Here is a 23,460-nt window from a genome sequence, read left to right on the forward strand (position 1 = left end):
AGTTGATGCGTGACTGCAAGCATTTTCGTTGGTGTCATTTTCTGGTCTGTCTCAGAGAAAAATATCTATTGAAAATAAGTTTTAAGCAGAAAACCATATTGCCTTTATTGTGAATTGTACATGAAGCATTTTAATGTAGACTAAGTTTTTTTAAGACCACATGATGACATACCCTATTGCCAGTGTCAATGTTTCATTTTCAAAATCTATAGAAGCTTTTTCTTCTCCTCTCGGTTCACAATTTGTGACACACAGTACGGAACGAACACTACAGCAACCATAGGTACTGCGACACTCTTACAGAAAGATAGAAAGTAAAACAGGAATTCCGTCTGAGTCGGGGGCTTCACTGAGTCAAACAGGTGCAGGATGAGCAATGAAGCCACTATACAACTTAGTCTGAAGCTGAACTGCTGGCTCCTCTTCCCTTTACAGCTTTCGACGTAAATGGGGGAGTTGAGAGCTAATCCCAATCCGAACAAGGCCCCCATGTTCCTGACCAGACCAGCGAAGGGAGTGCTGTCGATGTGGACCCACTCTGGTCGGGCGCACCATCTCTGGGCTTTCTCCACTGACCACAGCAAATCCACTCCCAGCACTTTCAGCAGCAGATAGAAGCCCAGAGCGAAGGAGAACAAGGACAGAGTGATCTTCAGATATTGCTTAAACTTCACATTGTAGATTGTATCAATCCGGCCAAACATTTCAGCCACAATCAATCCTGAACAGAACAGATTATAACAGTTAGCACTGGGAAAATTAAGCGAAGTTCTTCAAATCAGGACATAGCCTCTGTATAGAAGCTGATTAACATTTTATGAATGAGAGTAAAAGAAAGACAGAATTGTGTTTATATGTCACTCTCTCGCCGAGGCCATTATTTTGTGGTGAATGAACAAGTCACATTGTATTTTAATGATGTTGGATCAATACTTCCATTCCCCACAATTTATGGGTGTTAAATTCTGTGGCTGTGCAATTCAACTCACACTCAAAATGCGTGCAAAACCAATGGAGTGAATGGCAGGGATAGCAGGAACTGCAGATGCTGGAGAATCTGAGACAACAAGGTGTAGAGCTGGATGAACACAGCAGGCCAAGCAGCATCAGAGGAGCAGGAAGGCTGACTTTTCAGGCCTAGACCCTTCTTCAGAAAATTGCTCTGCACCTTGTTATCTGTGAGAGAATGGCAGGGGCAGATTTGACTCTGAGTGCTGCTGGTGTACTGCAGTTGACAGCTGCCTCATAACAGCTGCCCGGTGGAGGGTGTGGGTGTAAGACAGAAGCATTTTCAGACAACAGCAAATAATAGATCTGGATGTTGCAATCCTTGGGAGGGGTCCCAAACACACTCACAGTAGCGCAAAGGAAGCCGGTGTAGGAGTGTGCAGGGGACCTGTATTATCCATTAAATTCAATCATGAAAATACTTGGAAGTGTCTTTTTAATAGGGACTGAAACTAACAGCTGTAGATTGTACAGAGATGGTACTCTTTGCATTATTTATATTCCAGTGCATCAAATGAATTTCTAATACCATGACAGTTGAACATATCAAAGATGCATTCTAACTGTGACCTGTGAGTAATGTATCCACTGACCTGAAATGACTCCCAGACAGACCTGATGTGGAAAGTGAGCAGCCACAAACACTCTGGACACACAGACACAGAACTGTATCACCCAGAATACCATCCACAGCACTGAGCGGAGACACCTAGAACATAAGAGAGGCCTCAGTGCAAAGCAACAACAAATACTAATGTTTAACTATATCTCTAGGTCCAGTTTTAACTTTGATCCAGGTTTAGATGGATGAGGAATGGTGAGAATTTAGAAACTCACACCCACTATGCAAAGTGAGGCCCAGTGTCTTGCAACACCAGAGTCTCAACTAAACCCCAGCAGCCAATTTCCACTTGAATGATCCTTAGTTTAGGACAGGGTCCACTTGGGGAATCATGCACTTATTACCAGAGGTAACATTGATTAAGCCAAATAATACACGTTGATCTCTGCTCCCATTCAAATTCTGTCAATTATATTCACACATGAAACAACTATTTTGAACCCAAGCCTGAGGTTGCAAACTTCAAAACCAATAGATCCATGATGTGTGACTCACCAGTTCTGAACGCAATGCTGCTTATTCTGAAGGGTCCTGGCCAGAAATGCTGTCACCATCACGTACCAAACCCCAGCTGATCCCATGGCGTGACCTGACGGGCTTCCTGAAACGGATAAAGTTTGGGTCAATAGAAACACCGAAAGAAATCCAATCTTTGGTTTATTAAGACCTACACTCTCTATAATTTGAAAGTGTGCTGATCTCTCAATACCTGGCCCTGTTTCACAGGTGATAGGGTATTGTTGTAACACAGGGAAAGATGAGTTGCTGTAGTAGGACATTTCATGAACCCACCAGTAAGGTCTCTGGCCAAATAAGATCCTGAAAAAAGAAGGCACATTTTCAGATATGGGTTGAGGAGGGATACATTTTACTGTGCAAGTTGTTACAGTCTGTGAAACACTATCTGAAAGGGTGGTGAAAGGTAATTCAGTAATGACTTTACAATGAGAATTATATACATAGATGAAAACAAATCAATTGTTGGACAAAGGGGAAATAACACAGGAATGGAACTGTAGGTTACTGCTTCAAATGGTTGGCAAATAGACAAATGGGCTGAATACGCTCCAGTTTTGTATATATTTCAAGTTCTTTGAGGAGACACCACTCTATGACATTGTCCATACAAAAGAATATTTTATATCTCACCCTGGGATTTGCTTTCATTGTTGTCCAAGGAGTTGTACCTCATGGATGAGTACAGGCAGAGTACCAACAGGGAATTTTGTGAAAAACCTGAGATTTTCACATTGTACAGCCATATGTGGACACATCGAAGTAAGTGCTGTTCAGGATAATGCTGTAAAGTATCTTCCAGAAAAGAAGCTGCTCTAGAAAAGCTAAATTAAAGTGGGGAAAAGACCTTTGGGGGACACAGAGTAGCATTTCAGCTAACTCCTGGTACTGCAAAATTGATATCAAACTCCCCAAGCTCCCTCTCTGCTGTTGTGATGGCTGATACACATCTGCCCTTTTTCAAACTAAGGAGGCAATCAGCATCGTGGGATGTCAATTTGCACTTTGAAAGAGGCCTGCTATATGAAATGGCCAAGTGCTTCTGAGATTTCATCTCATATATTGCGACCCCATTCAAAATGGCACTCACCACTTGATTGGGATGATCCCATCCTGAGCCTACACTGTCCTTTTAACGCCCAGTGATACAAGTGAAAATGGACCACCCTCCGCTCCCAGGCTGAAACAATTCATGAACTTGAACATTCCACTTGATTTGAGAATTAAACTTTGCTAACTCATGGGACTTGCACTATGAACTCCTCGCATGGTGGCACTATGTGGATTTTTGTTGACTTTTCACAAAATTCATAGCCACTCATGCCCACATGATTGTAACTGTCAGTACATATGGACTACACAGTTTTACGGAGGTCAAGAGTCAAAGGTATGACTGCTCTATCTTCACATTATTATGTATGATCTCCAACATTGAGGTAGGTGGCTAGGGACTGTTAGTTCAATCTCATAGATCCTCACCACTATCTGCATTCTGTGAGTTTAGCAAAGTATACAATAAAAACTTAACACATTACAATAACCTTTTAATCTATGCCAATCCGAGTCCAGGAAACTTAAAATTATCTGCATAAAAGGATAAGTAAATATGCAAACATTACAGGAAGTGTTGACACATTAACGGGGAATGGAGCCATATGTGGCAGGAATATGGGACAGAGACACAAACTGAAGCTAAGGAATGTTTCATGAATAAATTGGCGTGGGAACCTAGACTTTATTCTAAACTAGCAATGGATAAGTCTGCAACAGGGAAAGAAATTATTGGCATTTTAACCCGTAACTCAAATTTTTTGCTGACAGGCAATCTTATAGGAACAAAATAATTGCCCAATAGTATCCAGGGTTGAGCAGGTTGGGTGGTTAGTCATGGTAAAAAATTCCATGCGGGGTTACTAGGATGGATTGGGGTAGGGTTATAAGTCTGGGTCAGATCTCTTCAGAGGGTTGGTACACCGGGATGGGTGGATTGGCCTCTTTCTGCATTGTAGGGATTCTATGAATATTTAAAGCAGTCAGCATCATCAGATATGCCAATCCATGCACACTGCACCCCAGTCCTAACCGTCCTAAGATGCTTGACAGTGAAAGCTTAAGGTTCTTCCTTAGACATTTGGTTGGGCTAACCAGTAAATACTTACCATTTGAAGACGAGGTTGAGCCAGTCTCCAATGACTGCCACCCAGATGAGTTTGACACCCACCGCTTCACACAGATGGAACCAGATAGGAAAGAAAACGAAAAAAGTGTTTCTCAGGTCAGCAGCCAAAGAGATAAAGGTGAACCAGCTCTGGGAGTCTCTGTAATTCACCTGTAGATACTGCACCAACTCTATCCCGGAGGTGTGGAGCAGGTCCATCCCAGCGTCCATTCTCTGCACGTTCAAAAATGGTCGAGGAGTCCAATGCAATGATTATTTTCCCCTGTTCTTGCTTTTATGTCTCCTTGACCCATTGCCTGAGTCTCACTTTGTCATATCAGTTATATACAAACACATGCTCTGAAAATTCCTTTGGTATCTGATTTTTTGATTCATCAAATGCCCTGTAAAATTGGACAATAACTTGTGAATTGTCTGTGTCTTTGAATCAAGCAATTCAGTGCAATTGTTTCATTATGGTTTTCTTTTCATCTTTGAAGTGACTAAAACCTAATTTTTGTTTAAATTGCCAATGTGAAAGACTGACGTTGTGTTCAGCAGAGAAGCTTATAACTTCGTTAGTAATTTCTCTTCTGATCTTGGTAGCAACTCTACCATTGTCAACAATTAAAGTTCAAAAAACGTGAATCAGATAAATCAATAACAAGGAAGTTTTTTTGGTGGTCAGCAGTTTGCAGTAACGAGATTTCTTTCTGTGATGTTTGCACAAGCCCTTCAATCTCCACATTTAATCCATCTCCATTCTCTGTAGGCTACACAGTGAACAAGCATTGTCAGGTTCTGACTGCTTCCAAACAAAAAATATACCATTCACTGCAAAGTGCTTTAGAATGCCCAGAGGTCACAAGTGATGCCAAATAAAACTCAAAGTCTTTGGCTTTGCTTAATGCATTCTCAATTTTAATTCTAATCATGCATTCTCTGATTTTGAAGTTTTAAGATTTCTAGCTAAGATTAATCATGCACAGGATGATTCCTGCATTACATAATGTTCTCCGCCTTTACTTCTTAAGCCTTCCAGAGACAAGTAAGCTGAGACGGTGACAGTCAATGAGCCATTGGAATATAGGGAGATCACACCTACCTTGATCCTCTATTCATTTGCAATCAGTTGACACTCTATCCCAGTTAATACTGCAACCAGAACTATAGTCTTTGGCCAACAGTTCTTCTCCATCATCAAGGGAGTTCAATTATTATCAGCATGCTTTTGTGCTGCCAAGAAATCAGCTACACAAAGCCAGTGATCAAACCTACCATTCCTAGTTTCTGCATGGCTTAGCTCCACACTGGATTGTGCATTTGCCTCAAAAACCATCAATAAGAGATGTTTATGTCGTAAATTGGACAAAGATGCGCAGGTTAGATGGATTGGTCATAACAAATTGTCCCATAGTGTCCAGGGATGTGCAGGTTAGGTGGATTAGCCATGGGAGATGCAGTGTTACCGGGATAGGGTGGGGTACTCTTGGAAGATTGGTGCAGACCTGATGGGCTGAATGGCCTATTTTCACAATGTAAGGATTCTATGATTCTATTCTATGAATCTGATTAAAATCAGAGGCTAGGAATTCTATAGCAAGTAACTCACTTTGTAACTTTCTGAAGCCTGTCCACCATCTACAAGGCACAAGTCTGGATTGTGATGGAATTATCCTAGTTCTGCTGGATCTGATAACATTAGATCATTAATGTGTTACAAATCACTGATGAATATATTTAGTCTCTCATTTAAGCTCATCCTATTCCATGAATTGTTTAAGTGCGACTTCAAAAATTCTCAGGAAGCTCGACATCATCCGGGACAAAAGCAGTCTGCTCGACAGGCACCATATCCAACATCTTAAATATCACTCCCTCCAACATTGCCACATAGTGACGCTACTGTGTTCAGTTACAAGATGCACCATAGAAGCTCGCCAAGGCTCCTTCAGCAGCACTTTCCAAGCCTGCAACTTTACCACCCAGAGGCTAAGGGCAGCAGATGCATAGGAAATCCATCAGATGCAAGCTCCCTGCAAAGTCACGTAACATCCTGATTTGAAACTAAACTACCTATCCATCCCAGCTGGTGGTGTCAAAACTCTGGAACACTTTCTAAACATCATATTATATCTATAGACATCAAATGGACTGAAGTGGTTCAAGAAGTTGGATTCCGAAGACCTTCTCAAGGCCAGCTATAAATGGGCAGGAGATCAATAAATGTTGGCCTAGTTACCAATGCTGCACCATTTGAAAGAATTACAAAAAAAAGAAATGTTGCATATCTCATAATTATTAGCTCTTGGAAGTCTAATTGACAGCAAAAAATAGATCGATTGTTAGAAACATGAAGCGTGCATTTTTTATTGATGCAATAACAATTTGCACTTATGTTTTCGTATAGTTATACTACACAAATACTTCATAGGCGGGTAATCAAACAAAATCTGACATCCAGGAGATTGTAGACCAGATGACCAACAGCTTTGCCAAAGAGTTAAGTTTTAAGAATCAGCCTGGAGTATGGTTACATTTCCAAAATGGGAATATTGATAGGACAGTCCATGTGACAGAGAAAATATTAAATTTGGTCTTGTAGCTCTCGTACTGCACAGTAGGTGGCTCAATCTTCCTTGTCCATTTGGATAGCTCCACTAATTACATACATACACAACAGCAAAATTCAGAAAAGCTGTAAAGGTCTTCCAGAATTGCTATGAGCCCACTTCCTTGATTATTCGGTAACATCCTACTGGAAGTGTCTCCATAATTGGGCAATAATCTTTAATCTGCAATTTGAAAATTTGGATCACCCAGTTAAAATTCAGGGGCAAATGTTCACAATCAAAGACATTATGTTATAAGTTTGAATATTCAAATAGTTTAATTTATTAGCAGATTAAAAGAGAAAATCAATCAGAAGAGATGTTTTGAACAACTTCACCAACAATAATTGAAATCTTTAATGGTAGCATTTTCTGGCTTAATTGAAAAGTAACAGGAGCAATTCCATTCGGAAACCTCCAAACCACATCTCCAAGTATCTCTCATAATAAGGTGTTTTTCAATAGAGTGGTCAAGGAGCAAATGGTAAAATTATACTTGAGATCTCACACTAAATTGAGATGCTATTTGCCTATGGCTTTAGCTTTCCATAACAAGCCATCCTTCTCAAGGCCTACATTTCTGTCTGAAAGCTCAACCAAGAAGGGGCTTACTGTGAATTATTGAATTGTGACTAAAAAAACACAAGAAAAGACATTCCGACATATAGAGTCTACATTGTTGATTGGCCCAGTGACGTAACCCCTTGGAGGCAAAAGTAAAATCAAAATAAAGAACCTTAGATCAATTTAGGAAAATAACTACTTCTCCAATCTGCAAGCAATTAAGGTCCTGAGAGTGACTCACAGCACCAACAATTACATTTACCATTTACCCATTTTTAATAATGGATGGTAAGCCCCATCCTCAATAATTCATCAAACTTGCTTTTCAAAGTCTGCAGAGAATCCACATTTGGTGCATGCTTTGCTAATTTATCCTAAGGAGCTATGATAAAAGAAATTCTTCCAAGTCTATAACTTAATTATTTTCTTTTTTGTTAAGCAAGGGGATGAAAAGTTTTTGAGGTAGATAGGAACTTGGATTTGAGGTTACCATCATGGATTTATTCAATGGTGGAGCAGGCTTGAAGGGCTGGCATGCCTACATTGTCTCTAATTCATATGTTTGTAACCAAAATGGACAGCCCAGCACGGATACAAAATTGGCTGAGTGACAGGAAACAGAGAGTAATGATGAAAAGGTACAAATTGGTGATCGTCAGGGGTTGGTGATAGTGCCCCTGGTTTTCTTGATCTTATAAAAATGTCCAAGACTTGGGTGTACAGGAGGCATTTTCAAAATTTGTGAATCAATATGAAGCTTGGACGTATTGTGAGGCAATTAGCAATACACTTCAAGAGGATAAGAGAGTAGGCATGCAGCACATGAGACATAATGGAAATATTTACAAAGTGATTCAATATTGTAAGAAGAATGAGAAGAAGCAATATAAACTATAGGGTGCAATTCTAAAGGGATGCAGGGAAAGAGGGACCTGGGAGTATTAGAGCAAAAATCATTAAAGATGGAAACTTGTTGACAAATTACTTGAGAAAGTAATGAACAAAGCACTTGGGACCTTCAGCTTTATAAAAAGGGACACAGGGTACAATATTATATAAATTACGATAAACCAATTCAGCTCACTGATTCACTTTCAACTAGACTGCTATGGCCAGTTCCAAGCACCACACTACAGGAAAGATGAGAAGGCACTAGAGATAGAGGTGATACAGAAGTAGTGGCTCAGTGGTTTGTATCGCTGCCAAATAGTGCCAGGAACCCGGATTCGATTTCAGGTTTGAGTGATTGTATGTGTGGAATTTGTGTATTCTACCTGTAACTGCGTGGATTTCCTCTGGGTGCTCTGGTTTCCTCCCACAGCCCAAAGATGTGCATGTTCTAGGTGGATCAGCCGTACTAAAATGCCCACAGCGTCCGGGGATATGTGGATTAGGTGGATTAGCCAAAGTAAATGCAGCGTGAGAGGGATGGGGTGAGTATGTGTGGAATGCTCTTTGGAGGGTCAGTGTGGTCTCGATGGGCTGAATGACCTGCTTCCACACTGTGGGGATTTGCTGTCTAAAACGAGAATTATTCCAGGAATGGGGATGTTTACTTATGTGGGTAGTTTGGAGGCTGATCTCACTGGAGAAGAGATTACTTAAAAAGATGGAAAGTTTCAAAGTCACGCAGGGTCTGAATGGAACAGATAGGCAGAAACTGCTCCTGTTGTGCGGGAACGGAAACCAGAGTGACTGGCAAATGAATTATGAGGAAAAGTCTTTTTTCACAGCAGGTGAATAGGATCTGCATGCAGAGTGGTGGAGGCAGATTGATTTGTGGCTTTACAAAGAGAAATAATAAATTATCTGAATAGAGCAAGGTGGGGGATTGGGACTAGGTGAGTTGTTCTCATGGAGAACTGACATGGACGCAATATGTTGAATGGCCATCCTCTGTGCTGGAACCATTTTATGGATGTTACATTTGGTAAAAATCTCACTACTGTAACTGAATGAATTTAAGGTTTCCTCCGTTAACTACAGCCACCTTGGTGCTTAATGCCAAACCTGATCATTAAATCCTCTGAATAAAATCTTATCTAACAGATTTGTGTACACTGTTTGTCCAAAGGTCTTTGTGTAAATAAAGGATAAAACAAAAGAGGCTGTCTAGTTTTGTCAGTACTTTAAACAATTTGAACAAGTTATTGAAAGATGAAGACTTTTTTCAAAAGCTCTACTGGCATCACCTAAAAATATTGGACTCTGCAAGTTGTGGTGAGTCATCTCTAATCCTATACACTATCCTGGCACTATATAGGAATCTTTCAGATTCATGGAATAGGATGAGCTTAAATGAGAGATTATATATATTCATCAGTGATTTGTAACACATTAATGATCTAACGTTATCAGATCCAGCAGAACTAGGATGCAAAAGAACTTTAATCCCTGCCAGCTCTGTTTCTGCATTGATTTCAAAATATTGAAGTTTATTAGCATCTCCACCATTAAAGACCTAATGTTATTTTCAGTTGTGCGAATAGCTGTAATGTTTTCTTTTCATATCTTAGCCATTTATTGAATCAACACTATAGCCTCCTGTGCTGAATTCCTGAAAAGGTGCTCTCCAGTCCTTAATAGAAACTGAAAGAACGGTGAATGCTGTAAATCAGGAACAAAAACAGAAGTTGCTGGAAAAGCTCAGCAGATCTGGCAGAATCTGCAAAGAAAATGTCAGAGTTAATGTTTCGGGTCTGGTGACCCTTCCTCAGAATTCATTTCTGATGAAGGGTCACCAGACCCGAAACGTTAACTCTTTTTCTTCACAGATGCTGCCAGACCTGCTGAGCTTTTCCAGCAACTTCTGGTTCTGTTCTTCTCCAGTCCTTGTTGCTGTAACAACTTAAAAATACCTCTCACTCTAACACACCTGTCCATCAGTTTTTTCTTGTTGCTCTCTTCACTCTTTAGTTTCCCTTTCACAACAATATTGAAGGTCCTTTGGCTACACATTCCTAATCTAGTTTCTTTGCAGTCCCGTTAGTCTAGAATATGGATGTCAAAAGGGTTACAATGACTTAATTGTACAGCCATACAGTGGTACAGCACAGAGACAGATCCATCAGTCCAACTCCTCCATCCGACCAGATATCCTAAATTAACCTAGTTCCATTTGCCAGCATTTAGCCCAAATATCTCTAAACCCTTCCATTCAGTTGTCTTTTAAATGTTGTAGTCGTATCAGCCTCCACACTTCATCTGGTGACTCATTCCATGCATGCACCACCCTCTGCGTGAAGAAGTTGTCCCTTTTAAATCTTTCTCCTCTCACCTTAAACCTATGCCCTCCGGTTTTGGCCTCCCCTACCCTGGAAAAAAGACCTTTGCTATTCACCGTATCCATGCTGCACATGATTTTATAACCTATGAGATCACACTCTCAGCCTCTAACGCTCCACGGAACATAGCACCAGCCTATCGAGCCTCTCCCTATAGCTCAAACCCTCCAACCCTGGCAAAAATCCTCATAAATCTTTTCTGAACTCATTCAAGTTTAACAAGTTCTTTCCTATAGCAAGGAGATCAGAACTGAATGCAGTTCCAAAAGTGGCCAAACCAATGTTCTGCACAGCAGTAGCATGTCATCCCAACTCTTGGCCAATAAAGACAAACATACCAAACTCCTTCTTCATTATCCTGTCTACCTGTAACTCCAATTTTAAGGAACTAGGAACCTACACCCCAAGGTCTCTTTGTTCAGCAACACTCGCCAAGACCCAACATCCACTTTATAAGTCCTGCCCTGATTTGCCTTTCCAAAATGCAACACTTCACACTTATCTAAATTAAATTCCATCTGCCACTCCTCAGCCCATCAGCCCATCTAATCAAGGTCCTGCTGTACTTAGGCCCCATCCTGTGTCTGCTCAGACCTAGGAATATGGGAGCACTCATGATATTCAGACAAGAACACTTTTATCTGCTTGCAAATTGCAGGTCTTACCTGTTGTCTTGGCTCACACTTCCATCTGTCAGCTAGAGCTGTATACAGTGCTGGGATATTCAGAATAAAATAAATTAGAATAAAAACGCACAAAATCTAAACAAATAAAATACAAAACAACATGCTTTTGCTTTCAAAATATTTATTACAACAAAACACAAAACAAAAGCTTCACTCAAAGATGTGCACAGTGAAAAGAACAAAATGATGGCAGATTGTTAACCCAGCTAATTGGTCTTCCAAAATAGTCTTCTGAAACTAACAGTATGTTTTTGTGACATAAAGAACCCACGCAAAATAAATAACTATCCACCCACTGTCAGAGCCACACTATATTCCAATGCACAAGTGGTGGGTTCGGACATGTGCATTTTAAAATCCCTTTTCCTCTTAAAGCACAAATTGTGAAGACTTGAATCCTGTTGACGAGACGATTGTGACCTGATTATTTGGTAATGAGCAATATGTTCCCAATTACTAAAGTTAAACACAGTAATTAGGACACGAAATGGTAGAAAGGAGTATATTGTGCTGTGTCCCCTCCCGAACACAGACTTCACACGGACCTTCAGTGTCAAATTGAACTGACTTATTTTTTATCCCGTAAGCATAAAAGTTGTGCCAGCAGCATATTCGACCATGGGGTGAATCATGATCCAGTACAACCCCGCCCATAACCATATAAGCCTGCTTTCCATACAGGCCATTAATTAGGAAGTGGAGCCCTGCTTCCTGCTCAGGTAACATTAGCCTGTTTGTAACGCCACGTGCTGTTTTGCACTGGGTTATCAGTGGAGCTCCAAATGTTGCCTTTTAATAAACAGATTTATTGACAAGGAACCCAATGAAGGCAACAACAGTGCATGAAACATAACCCTTTAAGGCTCTTATTTGACCACGCAGAAATATACAGGTGACTGATTTTCTGGAGGTTTGACTTGGATAAATGCAACTTGCTTCAAACACTGGGTTACAAAAGAATACAGACAGAAACAACAACTAAAAATGCTACTGCTGATCTAAAACATGAGCAGTTGTTCCTCAGGAAATCTGCACCATGCACAATTTTTCTGGGAAGTCACATCTCTAACAAGATCTTGTCTGTTTAGTGGAACCAGCAAGCGATATGGTGTTGATTGAATTCCGATTCTGTTCCAGAGTAGAGCAGCTAGTCAAACTCAAACTGATTTGATTGCTGAGAGTGGCTTCACTATTTTCCTCTATTGTACAAATATTTCAGTTCTAGCGAACTATAGCATTTTTTTCTCTTGTTGGCTCATGACATGTGATGCAGAGAATGGAATGATTGCCACAGCAGCCAGAGGTACTGCAGCACTCTTACAGAAAGATAGAAAGTAAAACAGGAATTCTGTCTGAGTCGGGGGCTTCACTGAGTCAAACAGGTGCAGGATGAGCAATGAAGCCACTATACAACTTAGTCTGAAGCTGAACTGCTGGCTCCTCTTCCCTTTACAGCTTTCGACGTAAATGGGGGAGTTGAGAGCTAATCCCAATCCGAACAAGGCCCCCATGTTCCTGACCAGACCAGCAAAGGGAGTGCTGTCGATGTGGACCCACTCTGGTCGGGCACACCATCTTTGGGCTTTCTCCACTGACCACAGCAAATCCACTCCCAGCACTTTCAGCAGCAGATAGAAGCCCAGAGCAAAGGAGAACAAGGACAGAGTGATCTTCAGATATTGCTTGAAACTTGCATTGTAGATTGTATCAATCCGGCCAAACACTTCAGCCACAATCAATCCTGAATGCAAAATAGTTAGAAGTTAACAATGTGACAGCAGAGACCGAGAAACAATTGTGAAGCGTTGATGCAAAACACTCCCCTAGTTAGTGACATTACTCACAGTGAAAGCTATCTGAAATATATAGTTTTAATGGTTTGAGCTCATCCTAGCTAGGCTCACATTAGCTAATGCCCATCTTTAGCTGTCTCAATGTTGGGCCTTATCCTACAGGTCATAAACACCTAATAATTATATGCATGCCTCCTATCCTGCTGTAAGCTGACACATTGATGTTTTTGTTATCTTTTGCTCAATGAGATGATTGTCCAGTGAATCTGTTTTTGATGTGATTAACGAATAAAACAAACTAGAAAAAATGTGATAGCTGTTTTAAGACGGGATTAAAGACTTAATTGGATCACAGCAGTTGGAGCTCATTAAACAAGCAAAATATTTGCACTGTTCGAATGACCAACTCTAAGATGGCAAAAATGCTTGTTGGAATAAAATAGATGCAAGAATTAAAGCACATCGATATATTTGCTTAATTATTTTCTGAGATGAGGCAAAACTTTTAAAGAGCTTTTCACCAGAAAATTAAAGAAGTCAACAGAGTCTATGATAGTTTAAAGGCCTGGGCAAGGTATAGGCTTGATGGTTGAAAGGTTGGCTATGTTTCATGTTTTCCAAATTTTCATTTATGGTGGTTTCATATATTGGTTTGCAGTTGAGCTTTGCTAAGGAGAAACATTTTTTAATGCCTTTTATTGATTACTAATCCTACCTCAATGAGCCCCCTCCATGGTTTACTGAGTTAATGCAATAGGTAACCGAGAGAAAGTAGGACAGAAGCCACATGACACTAGATTATAGTCCAACAGGTTTATTTGAAATCACAAGCTTTCAGAGCACTGCTCCTTTGTCAGGTGAAGTGACTGTAACCTCAGCTCATCTGGCTTCAGACCTTATCCACACCATCTCATAACTGGCACCTCCACATCGAGAGAAACTAGGGAAGAAATCATGTTCAGTCCCTAACCTGCACTGTTAATTGACATCAGGAGAGATCCTATTATAGTTCAAGAGTATTTTTAGTAATGTGTTTGGATTTATTATAACACACCTCCAGAGCAGGTAGGATTCAGTGGCTAGTACAGCTGCCTCACAGCACCAGGGACATGGGTTCAATTCCAGCCTCAGGTGGCTGTCTGTGTGGTGTTTGCACATTCGCTACACAGCTGGATGAGTTTCCTCCCAGTGCCCCAGTTTCCTCCCTAGTCCAAAGATGTGCAAGTTAAGTGGATTGGCCTTAGGGAATGCAAGGTAATGGAAATAGGCTATGGGAAGTGAGTCTGGGTGGCATGGTTTTCAGAGGGTCAGTGTGGACTTGATGTACCAAATGACGTGCTTCCATACCATAGGAATTCTATGTTTTGAACCTGGACCTGCTGGTCAAGAGAGACATGACCGCTGCACCGTAAGAGTCCTTCCACTTGAGTTCGATACTTGGCTTTCGAGTTCTGTGTTAAGAAGAGAAGATTGATTGACTGGGATCCTGCTCCTAGATAACAAAGTTTGGGGCTGGGTGAACACAGCAGGCCAAGCAGCATCTTAGGACCACAAAAGCTGACGTTTCGGGCCTAGACCCTTCATCAGAAAAGGGGAATGGGGAGAGGATTCTGAAATAAATAGTGAGAGAGGGGGAGGCAGACCGAAAATGGATAGAGGAGAGGATAGGTGGAGAGGACAGTATAGGTGGGGAGATGGGGAGGGTATAGGTCAGTCCAGTGAGGACGGACAGGTCAAGGGAGCGGGATGAGGTTAGTAGGTAGGAAATGGAGCCCACCTCAAGCCGCACCTCCATTTCCCACCTACTAACCTCATCCCGCCCCCTTGACCTGTCCGTCCTCCCTGGACTGACCTATCCCCGCCCCATCTCCCCACCTATACTGTCCTCTCCAACTATCTTCTCCTCTAGCCATCTTCGGTCCGCCTCCCCCTCTCTCCCTATTTAGTACAGAATCCTCTCCCCATCCTCCTTTTCTGTTGAAGGGTCTAGGCCCAAAACGTCAGCTTTTGTGTTCTTAAGATGCTGCTTGGCCTGCTGTGTTCATCCAGCTCCACACTTTGTTATCTCAGATTCTCCAGCATCTGCAGTTCCTATTATCTCTGGGGTCCTGCTCCTGATCATTATTCAATGGCCTTTGCTGAAGAGGACAGGATGATGGCATTCTGTCAAAGCTCAGTGATCAGGCTCACATTAAGAATGGTTACATAGGAGGGGTACTAATGGCTGTCAGTGCCGATGGAAATCCACCCCAGTAAGAAGGTCTCAACTTCAGGAAGGGAGAAATTTGATAGTAGAAAATAAAAGGGAAGAAAGCAGTCATACAAAGCCGAGCTTCACCCATTGAAAAAAAAAAGCTTGAACCAGTCTTACAATAATTGGCACCATATTCATGTACATTTATATGTTAATACCATCTTTCCAGGAAGCATACTACACTTCTATCTAAGTAGTTTCTCAAATCATTAGTTAGATTTATTGGATTAGAATTCAGTTGAATTTGTTAATTCATAATAGCTTAACTGCATAAAAATAACAGAAATGAACAGTTTGTTTAAATATAGGAAATGCAATTCACACCCGTAAATGTTTATTAATATGGATAATATTGTACTTAAATGACATTAAAAGACAAAACAATTTCATAAATGTTGTCTCAATTTCACATCATTTGTAAGTCAAAAATAGATTCTGAACAATACGTTTGCTGACTGCAATTCAAAAGTAGTTCATTGGCGATAAACTCTTAGGATCATCCAGAGAATGTGATAGCACACTGCATTTTCTTTCAAATTTGTTGAAGGAGAAATAATTCCAATTTCAAAGCTATTACCATGGCAGCTAAAACAATTTTGCATAAATAATTATGTGCTGACTTTCTGTTGAAAAAGACATAATACTTAAAAAATGTGCTTTTTATCGATATAAGCTGGAATTTGAACTGCTGTCATTTAGGTACACTAGCACAACATTTATCTCTGTGCCAGTTTCACAGAAGGCTTGACAAGTTTTAAATAAACAGAAAGGAATTTTGAACTATATCATAAAATGGTTGCAGCACAGAAACAGACTATTCGGCCCATCATGTCTGTGTGTCAGCTCTTTTTAACTGTAATCAGCCATTCTCAATAGCAGCACAGATTGTAAATTGTGATCTCTTAGTGGTACAAGAAGGATTGCCACATTCTTTCACTAACCTGAAATAACTCCCAGGAAGACTTGGTGTGGGAAATGAGCAGCCACAAATACTCTGGATGCACATACGTTGACCTGAATTAGCCAGAAGACTCCCCATAATAAAGCACGCAAACACCTGAAATAGTGAGAGCAGTGGGTGACAATATAACATGTCAGTTAGAATGAAACATAAATACTCGTAAAATATCTAAACAGCACATGGAGCAAACATGACATCTTTTAAAATATGGCAAGCACATTTTTAACCAATATTTAGCTTAAACTTCTGGTCTTGGTGTTATAAAATGCTGCAGTTGTTTGAGGTGTAATGAATTGGCACAGAAGGAAGTTGGCAACTCAGGAGTTTTGTCAACTGAATACATTTTATTAACAAACAGAACTATGCCCTCTTTGTTTAACTTTTGGACTATTCACTGATCTATAGCTTTGCAGCTCAACGCTTGACTTTACTAGTGTTGTAGAACTTACAATGTTTGCCAGCAAATTTAATGGATTCAGTCCATGATCAGCCTCAGTTTGTAGTCTATGTTTACAGCCTTTACTGTATATGGATATTGAGATGTTGGTGTCATACTGAGTGTATATTCTTCTGTTGTATGCCTGGTGATGCAAACTATCCCTGGTCACCATCTACAAGGTACGGTAAAGAATTCCCTTAGAGATTTGACAGCAGAATTCATCCCTCAAGTAAAATCACCAGAATGAATTAACTTTTACGTGAGAGCTTACTGTGACCAAATTGGCTGCTGTATTTATTTAGAAAACAACAGCGATAACACTTCAATATTAATTCATTAACTTTCAGTTGTTGAAGAGCCAGGAAAGGCTTCTGGGCCCAATTTATTTAACAAACAGCTGGATAATTTTAATTGTTTTTACTTTACAGTTACCATAACCAAATCGAACCCTGACAGTTTGAATATAGAAATAAAAAGGTGAAAAATTATTATTAACTACCTGTTAAATGCTTCTTTTGATATTTAGAAGGTTTATTGCAACAAAGCTTTACATATAATTCACAGTCATGTCCAAAAGCATTTATTTATTCCAAAGTTTGAAAATGCTTTGCATTTACACTTTTATACCCTTTCTTTCTCTCTCAATTTCTTAAATACGAATTATGTTCTCAGGCAATTGCTCACCGGACCAATCTTGGATTAATACATGCTATCTATCTCCTGTGAAGTTACTAAACTCTACATAAAATAATTATGCAATGACCTCATGTTCTGGGGGCCTGGGTTTGAATCCCACCGTGGCAAATGGTGGAATTGCAATTAATTAAAAATCCAAAATTAAGAGTTTTGCAATGATCATGAAGCCATTATTGATAGTTGGCTCACTAATTTCCTTTTTAAGAAAGGAAACTGCCATCCTTATCTGGACTGGCCTACAGGTGACTCCAGAACCACAGCAATGTAGTTGATTCTGGGCAATTAGGCCACAAGTGCTGGCCTGGCTAGTGACACCCACATCCCGAGAATGAATAAAAAATATTGGCTGTTCACTTTCTGATACTGAGTTCATCTCTCTATGTATGACTGTCAAGCATATAAACACAGATCAATTTATCCACACCCTTTAACATCTCTTGTATTTCATCATGATTGTCCTGAGCTCTTATTTCACCCACAGTAAAAGGTGTCTTGTTTTAGTAGGCTTCCTTCCTACTTGTAAATCCAATCAAACTTATTTTGCCTCAAATTTATAACTTTTATGAGATTAAATGTTTCAAATACTCACCAGTTCTGAATGCGATGCTGCTTATTCTGAAGTATGCTGGTCAGAAATGCTGTCACCATCACATACCAAACCCCAGCTGATCCCATAGCGTGACCTGATGGGCTTCCTGGAATGGACAAAGTTTTGGGGTCAACAGGAATAATTTTTAGAAAAGCCTAATTCATTAATTTTTTAAAGATGTACACTCCTAATATTTTTGGAAGTGAGCTAAAGTGTCAATACCTGGCCCTGTTTCACAGGTGATTGGGTATTGCTCCAAGACTGGAACAGAACTATTACCATAGTAGGATGTTTCATGAACCCACCAGTAAGGTCTCTGTCCAAATAATATCCTGCAAATGAAAAGATAAAAACAACTTTGAAAAAAAAGGCCATTTATATATTTTGCTTGAAGAAAATAACTTCTGGTTTTTACACGAAAGTTTCACTATTGCAAAACATGTTTGAACCAAATAACAGGGAACATTTGCTAAACATTTACACGGGAATATCTGCAAAATGCTGATAAGAAATGCTTTATAAAAGTATTTTGAACAATGAGCTGAACTCAGCAGGTGTAACTATTGTAAAACTCCAGATCGAAGTGCCTCTTGTTTACTGAGTCCTGATTGCAGAGAGGTTATCTAGAATGTTGCCTTGGTCTTGTTAATTGCTGATCCCTGTTTTATACATCCCCCAAAATCTGTTTGAACAAAATGTACCCACATCATTTCACCAATAACGGACCTGAAGGCTGATTTAAATGATAATAGATATACTATTAAATGGTAACAGATATCTGAGGGTTCATTTGTACTATTACTGTGATGACAGCACCGTTAAGGATATTGGAAAGGAAAGGAAAGTTGGAATAAAAGAAATAGGAGCGGAAGTAGATCATTTTGTGTCTCCAATTTGAAACATCCTTTTTAACATCTGCTCCGTGAAACTCCTTAGAACTAGATATTTCAAAAGACCATCTCTCATTCTTCTATGCAGTAATGAGTAGAAGTCCGTACATCCCAGGAACATGCCTAGTGCATTTTCAGAACTGTGCTTGCAATGATGTTTTTCTGAAGAAAAAGAGTGATGTCAGGTTTGAAGGACAGTACCTTTGAGTATGGGAGTTGGAATGAATGATGAGGTTGTATAGGACGTTAGTAAGGTCTCTTCTGGAGTACTGTGTGCAGACCTAATTACCCGGCTATAGGAACGGTATTATTCAATTGCAGAGAATTCAGAAAAGATTTACCAGGATATTGCTGGGACTGGAGATTTTGAATTATAAAAATTGGCAGGATAGGCTGGGACATCTTTCACTGGAGTATTAGAAGGTTAAGGTGTGACCTACAGAGGTTTATAAAATCATGAGTGGCTTAGATAAGGGAAAGAGCGAGGCTCTTTCCCCTAGGGTGGGGGAGTTCAAAATGAGGAGGAATTATTTTAAGGTGGGAGGAGAAAGTTTTAAAAAGGACATGGAGTAAACTTATTCACACAGAGAGTTGTTCATGCGTGGAATGAACTGCCTGAGGAAGCGGTGAATGCAATTACAGTTACAATATTTGGATAAGTGCATGAATAGGAAAGGTTTAGAAGGATATGGGCCAAATTGAGGCAGGTGGGACTGATTTAGTTTGGGAACATGGTTAGTGTGAACTGGGTGGATCTAAGAGTCAATTTCCATGATGTATGACTCAATGACTCTATCTGCGAATGTGGGAACCGGGAACTGAAGTTGTGTGGTCAGTTGTTTAATGTGAAACATGGAATAGGCCCAGAATTCAACACACCCTCTCAGTATTTGCAAATTTAAATTGTGTTAAAATAAGTGGTGTCGGTTGATTATTGATGCCAGTCATTTGCTTTCTTTATGTCTACTACATGGTGCAGTGACGTTAGCTCTGGATTTTATATTTCTTTGGATTCACACGTACGTTCTGACCAGCATCTGAATAAAAAATTTCCCTTCAGCTAAAGTGAGGATAAGGACGTAACAAGTTCATGAGAGATAATATCCTTTAGAGGATATACAAGAATAGAATTTAGAAACATACAACACCATTATCAGTGTAACACTGAGGTGGCAAGTCAGGAGGGTTCTGGCTTGTGACCTGAATCTTGAATGAATTGGTTGGCTATTATAGAGAGTATAAAGTCACGCTCCTGATCTATAAATATCCAACTATCTTGGACAGAAGTTGTGTGTAAACATCTGATGAGAACAGGACTGGTTTATGATGTGTTTCGTTGTGGTTGACTTGCCCTTGTTCACTGAATCAGCTAATGGGAAGTTAGCCTTTCAATCAAAAGGAAACATTTGAAGAAAGATATAAAAATAGTGCCCATCAATCCCATGAAGACTCCCGATGACAGACAGCAAAGCCTCAAATGTTCAGCTAGTTAAGCCTGTGAATAGCTGTGGTGAACCAACAAGAGCCCACATTCATTGAAGGTAAAATGTGGCACACCATTTAATTTTAGCAAAATGAATTTTGGATAATGACAGAAACTTTTAACAGCATCAACATGTTCCTGGTGTGTAAATAGAACCAGGTTTCCTTTCTATAAATCTGATTCTCAGAAATGTTCAAGCAATTCATGAGGTTTCACAGATGATAATATATAACACATATTTTTTATTCTGAAACTTACCATTTGAAGATGAGGTTGAGCCAGTCTCCAATGACTGCCACCCAGATGAGTTTGATGCCTACTGCTTCGCACAGATGGAACCAGATAGGAAAGAAAACGAAAAAAGTGTTTCTCAGGTCAGCAGCCAAAGAGATAAAGGTGAACCAGCTCTGGGAGTCCCTGTAATTCATCTGTAGATACCTCACCAGTTCTACCCCGGAGCTGTGGAGCAGGTCCATTCCAGCGTCCATTCTCTGCACCTTTGGGAATTTAAGACAATCTCTTTCACAATCTGTCCCTTTGCAGGATTAGCTGTTCTGTGCTGTACTGTGTGGTTCCGTTATATACCGTGCTAGCCAGCAGTATAATGCGCAAACCGTGATCTTTGGACTCGAGCTAGGTTCACAGAGTCAATGAACAAAGCAAGATCATGTCAAGCTGACGCAAACATATTTGGATACCTATTAGGTGAAAAACACCCAAGTCATTGGATTTATTGATTGAGCTAATAAACAATTAGAGAGGAAAGACTGAAGTGTTTTTAACATTATTGTACTTCACATAATGTAATTTCAGATACAGCAACAGTAGTGTAAGCTTGACCAAATTTTTAATTAAAGTAAACTAATTACAACATGTCATGTACTTCTTTATTTTGAACCAGAAGAAAGCAAAAGTTAACCCTGCAACAGCTGGGGTTTTCACTAATAGCTCAGATGCCTGTTAAGTTACTGTGTAAATATGTACAAATCAGTGTGCTATCCTGTAAAGGTCATCTGAGGGGATACTGTATGAAATTATATCAGTGCAAAAAACATTGTGCAGAATTTTGCTTGTTAAGAATAATCCAGTTTCTTTTAATAGGTGGGCATTCTTTCTGTTTAAATGATCAAGAGATTTGTTCTGCTTTAACTACGAAACCCTGAAGTTGCATGAGAAGGCCAGGTTTGTAGATTCAAACAAGATAACCAATTTCTTTTCATTTTACCTTCGTCTCAGGAATTCATTAATCATTACTAACAAGCTTACGTGCATAATTCCTGTGACAAAGTAGGTTTAAACAAGTTTTCCGATGGAAATTTGTCCCTTTCCTTTGCAGAAGTAAATAGAATTTACACACGCCAACCAGAAGGTTTCAAGAAAATTGTCCATTTATACAGAAAAGTACAAAAAGCTATTATTCCTGATACCATTCCTATTATTCATACGTAACATGGTTTTCACATTTTCATTCTTAGAAGTGAAAATATCAATGGCGTATAGTGTCACCTGATGCAAATTGAATTTATTGTACAAACCATGAACCCATCTTTGATTTCTACAATGGTCCATATTGCAATGGGCAGAACTTGAGAGGGTAGGGTAAAGTTCAAAATTCATATGTTTTTAATACAGATACAGCAAATACACCTTAGTTTAGAGTGGCTGTTAATATGTATTGGTTTTACCAGACCATTAGTCAACATTTGCTAAACCAGCTTAGAAGATTGAGGAATTTAGGCGCACATTACACTAACATTAAATTTAACAGTGAGATGAAGCATTAAGGAAGAAATAATGAAAACTTTGCCCGAAATGTCTGGTGAAAATTATGAGGAATTTTAATCTATATAAAAGTTTGATAGCTAGATTTCAATGTCTATATGCTCCTGTGAGGGTGAAGGGCAAAGTTGGCAGAAGTAGGGAACCCTGGATGACAAGGGATATTGAGGCTTTGACCAGAAGAAATGAGGAGGCATGACTAAGGAACAGGCAGCTGTGATCAAGGGGAATCCCTGGAGGTATATAGGGGATACAGGAGTTTACTGAAGAAGGAAATCAGGAAGGTTAAAAGGGAGCACGAGATAGCTTTCTGAGAAGATTAGGGGGAAACTAAAGTGATCCTTTAAGTATATTAAAAGAAAAAGAATAACTCGAGAGTGAATAAGACCGCTCAAGGACCAAAGTGGATATGTATATGTGGAACCGCAGCAGATGGGTGATGAATGAATATTTCTCCTCTGTTGTTACCATGGAGAAAAACATGAATGCATGGAAACTTCGGGAAGTTAGTGACAATATCTTGGGGACAGTCCATATCACAGTAGAGGAGGTGTTGGGAGTATTAGAATGTATGAAGGTGGATAAATCTCCTGGTCCTGATCAGATACAGCCAAGATCCCTGCAAGAGGCTAGAGAAGAAATTGCGGGGACCCTGGCTGATATATTTGCATCGTTGTTAGCCACAGGTGAGGTCCTGGAAGACCGGAGGTTAGCAACTGCAGAGCCGTTATTCAAGAAAGGCTACAAGGAAAAATCTGGGAATTAGAGACCAGTAAACTTAACATCTGTGGTAGGTAAGTTAATCGAGAAGATTCTGAAGGATAAGGTATACATGTATTTAGAAAGACAGGGTTTGATTAGCAGTAGTCAGCATGGCATCGTGTGTAGGAGGTCATGAGTCACAAACTTGTTAGAGTTCTTTGGTGAAGTGACAAAGAAGGTTGATGAGGATGGGGCAGTAGCCATGGTCTACATGGATTTCAGTAATGCCTTGATTAGGTTCCACATGGTAGACTGTTCTGTAAGGATAGATTGCATGGAATCCAGGGAGAGTTGGCAAATTGGATACACAATTGGCTTGTTGGTAGGAAGCAGAGAATAATGGTGGAAGGATACTTGTCGGACT

At 39.9% G+C, this 23,460-nt stretch overlaps 1 protein-coding gene across 3 annotated transcripts; it reads right to left on the reverse strand.

Annotated features, from left to right (window-relative positions):
* Nucleotides 1-21,136, reverse strand: LOC125466403 (glucose-6-phosphatase catalytic subunit 1-like). Of its 3 annotated transcripts, XM_048560855.2 has the most exons (10): nt 20,814-21,135; nt 18,405-18,514; nt 18,183-18,288; nt 16,439-16,554; nt 11,430-11,479; nt 4,306-4,538; nt 2,340-2,449; nt 2,126-2,231; nt 1,602-1,717; nt 91-721 (listed from the first exon to the last, which is right to left on the reverse strand). In XM_048560855.2, the coding sequence occupies exons 1-10, from the start codon at nt 21,041-21,043 to the stop codon at nt 207-209; spliced, it is 1,692 nt and encodes a 563-aa protein (XP_048416812.2). In that variant the 5' UTR covers nt 21,044-21,135; the 3' UTR covers nt 91-206. The 3 variants fall into 3 exon arrangements, with proteins under 3 accessions (XP_048416811.2, XP_048416812.2, XP_048416814.1); XM_048560854.2 differs by having other exon boundaries at nt 1-721; nt 2,126-2,449; nt 20,814-21,136; XM_048560857.2 differs by lacking the exons at nt 91-721; nt 1,602-1,717; nt 2,126-2,231; ... (1 more) ...; nt 4,306-4,538; nt 11,430-11,479 and adding an exon at nt 11,555-13,191 and having other exon boundaries at nt 20,814-21,124.
* Between the last annotated feature and the right edge of the window lie 2,324 nt (nt 21,137-23,460).

The sequence above is a fragment of the Stegostoma tigrinum genome, chromosome 31, assembly GCF_030684315.1.
Source record: "Stegostoma tigrinum isolate sSteTig4 chromosome 31, sSteTig4.hap1, whole genome shotgun sequence".
Classification (NCBI taxonomy): domain Eukaryota; kingdom Metazoa; phylum Chordata; class Chondrichthyes; order Orectolobiformes; family Stegostomatidae; genus Stegostoma; species Stegostoma tigrinum.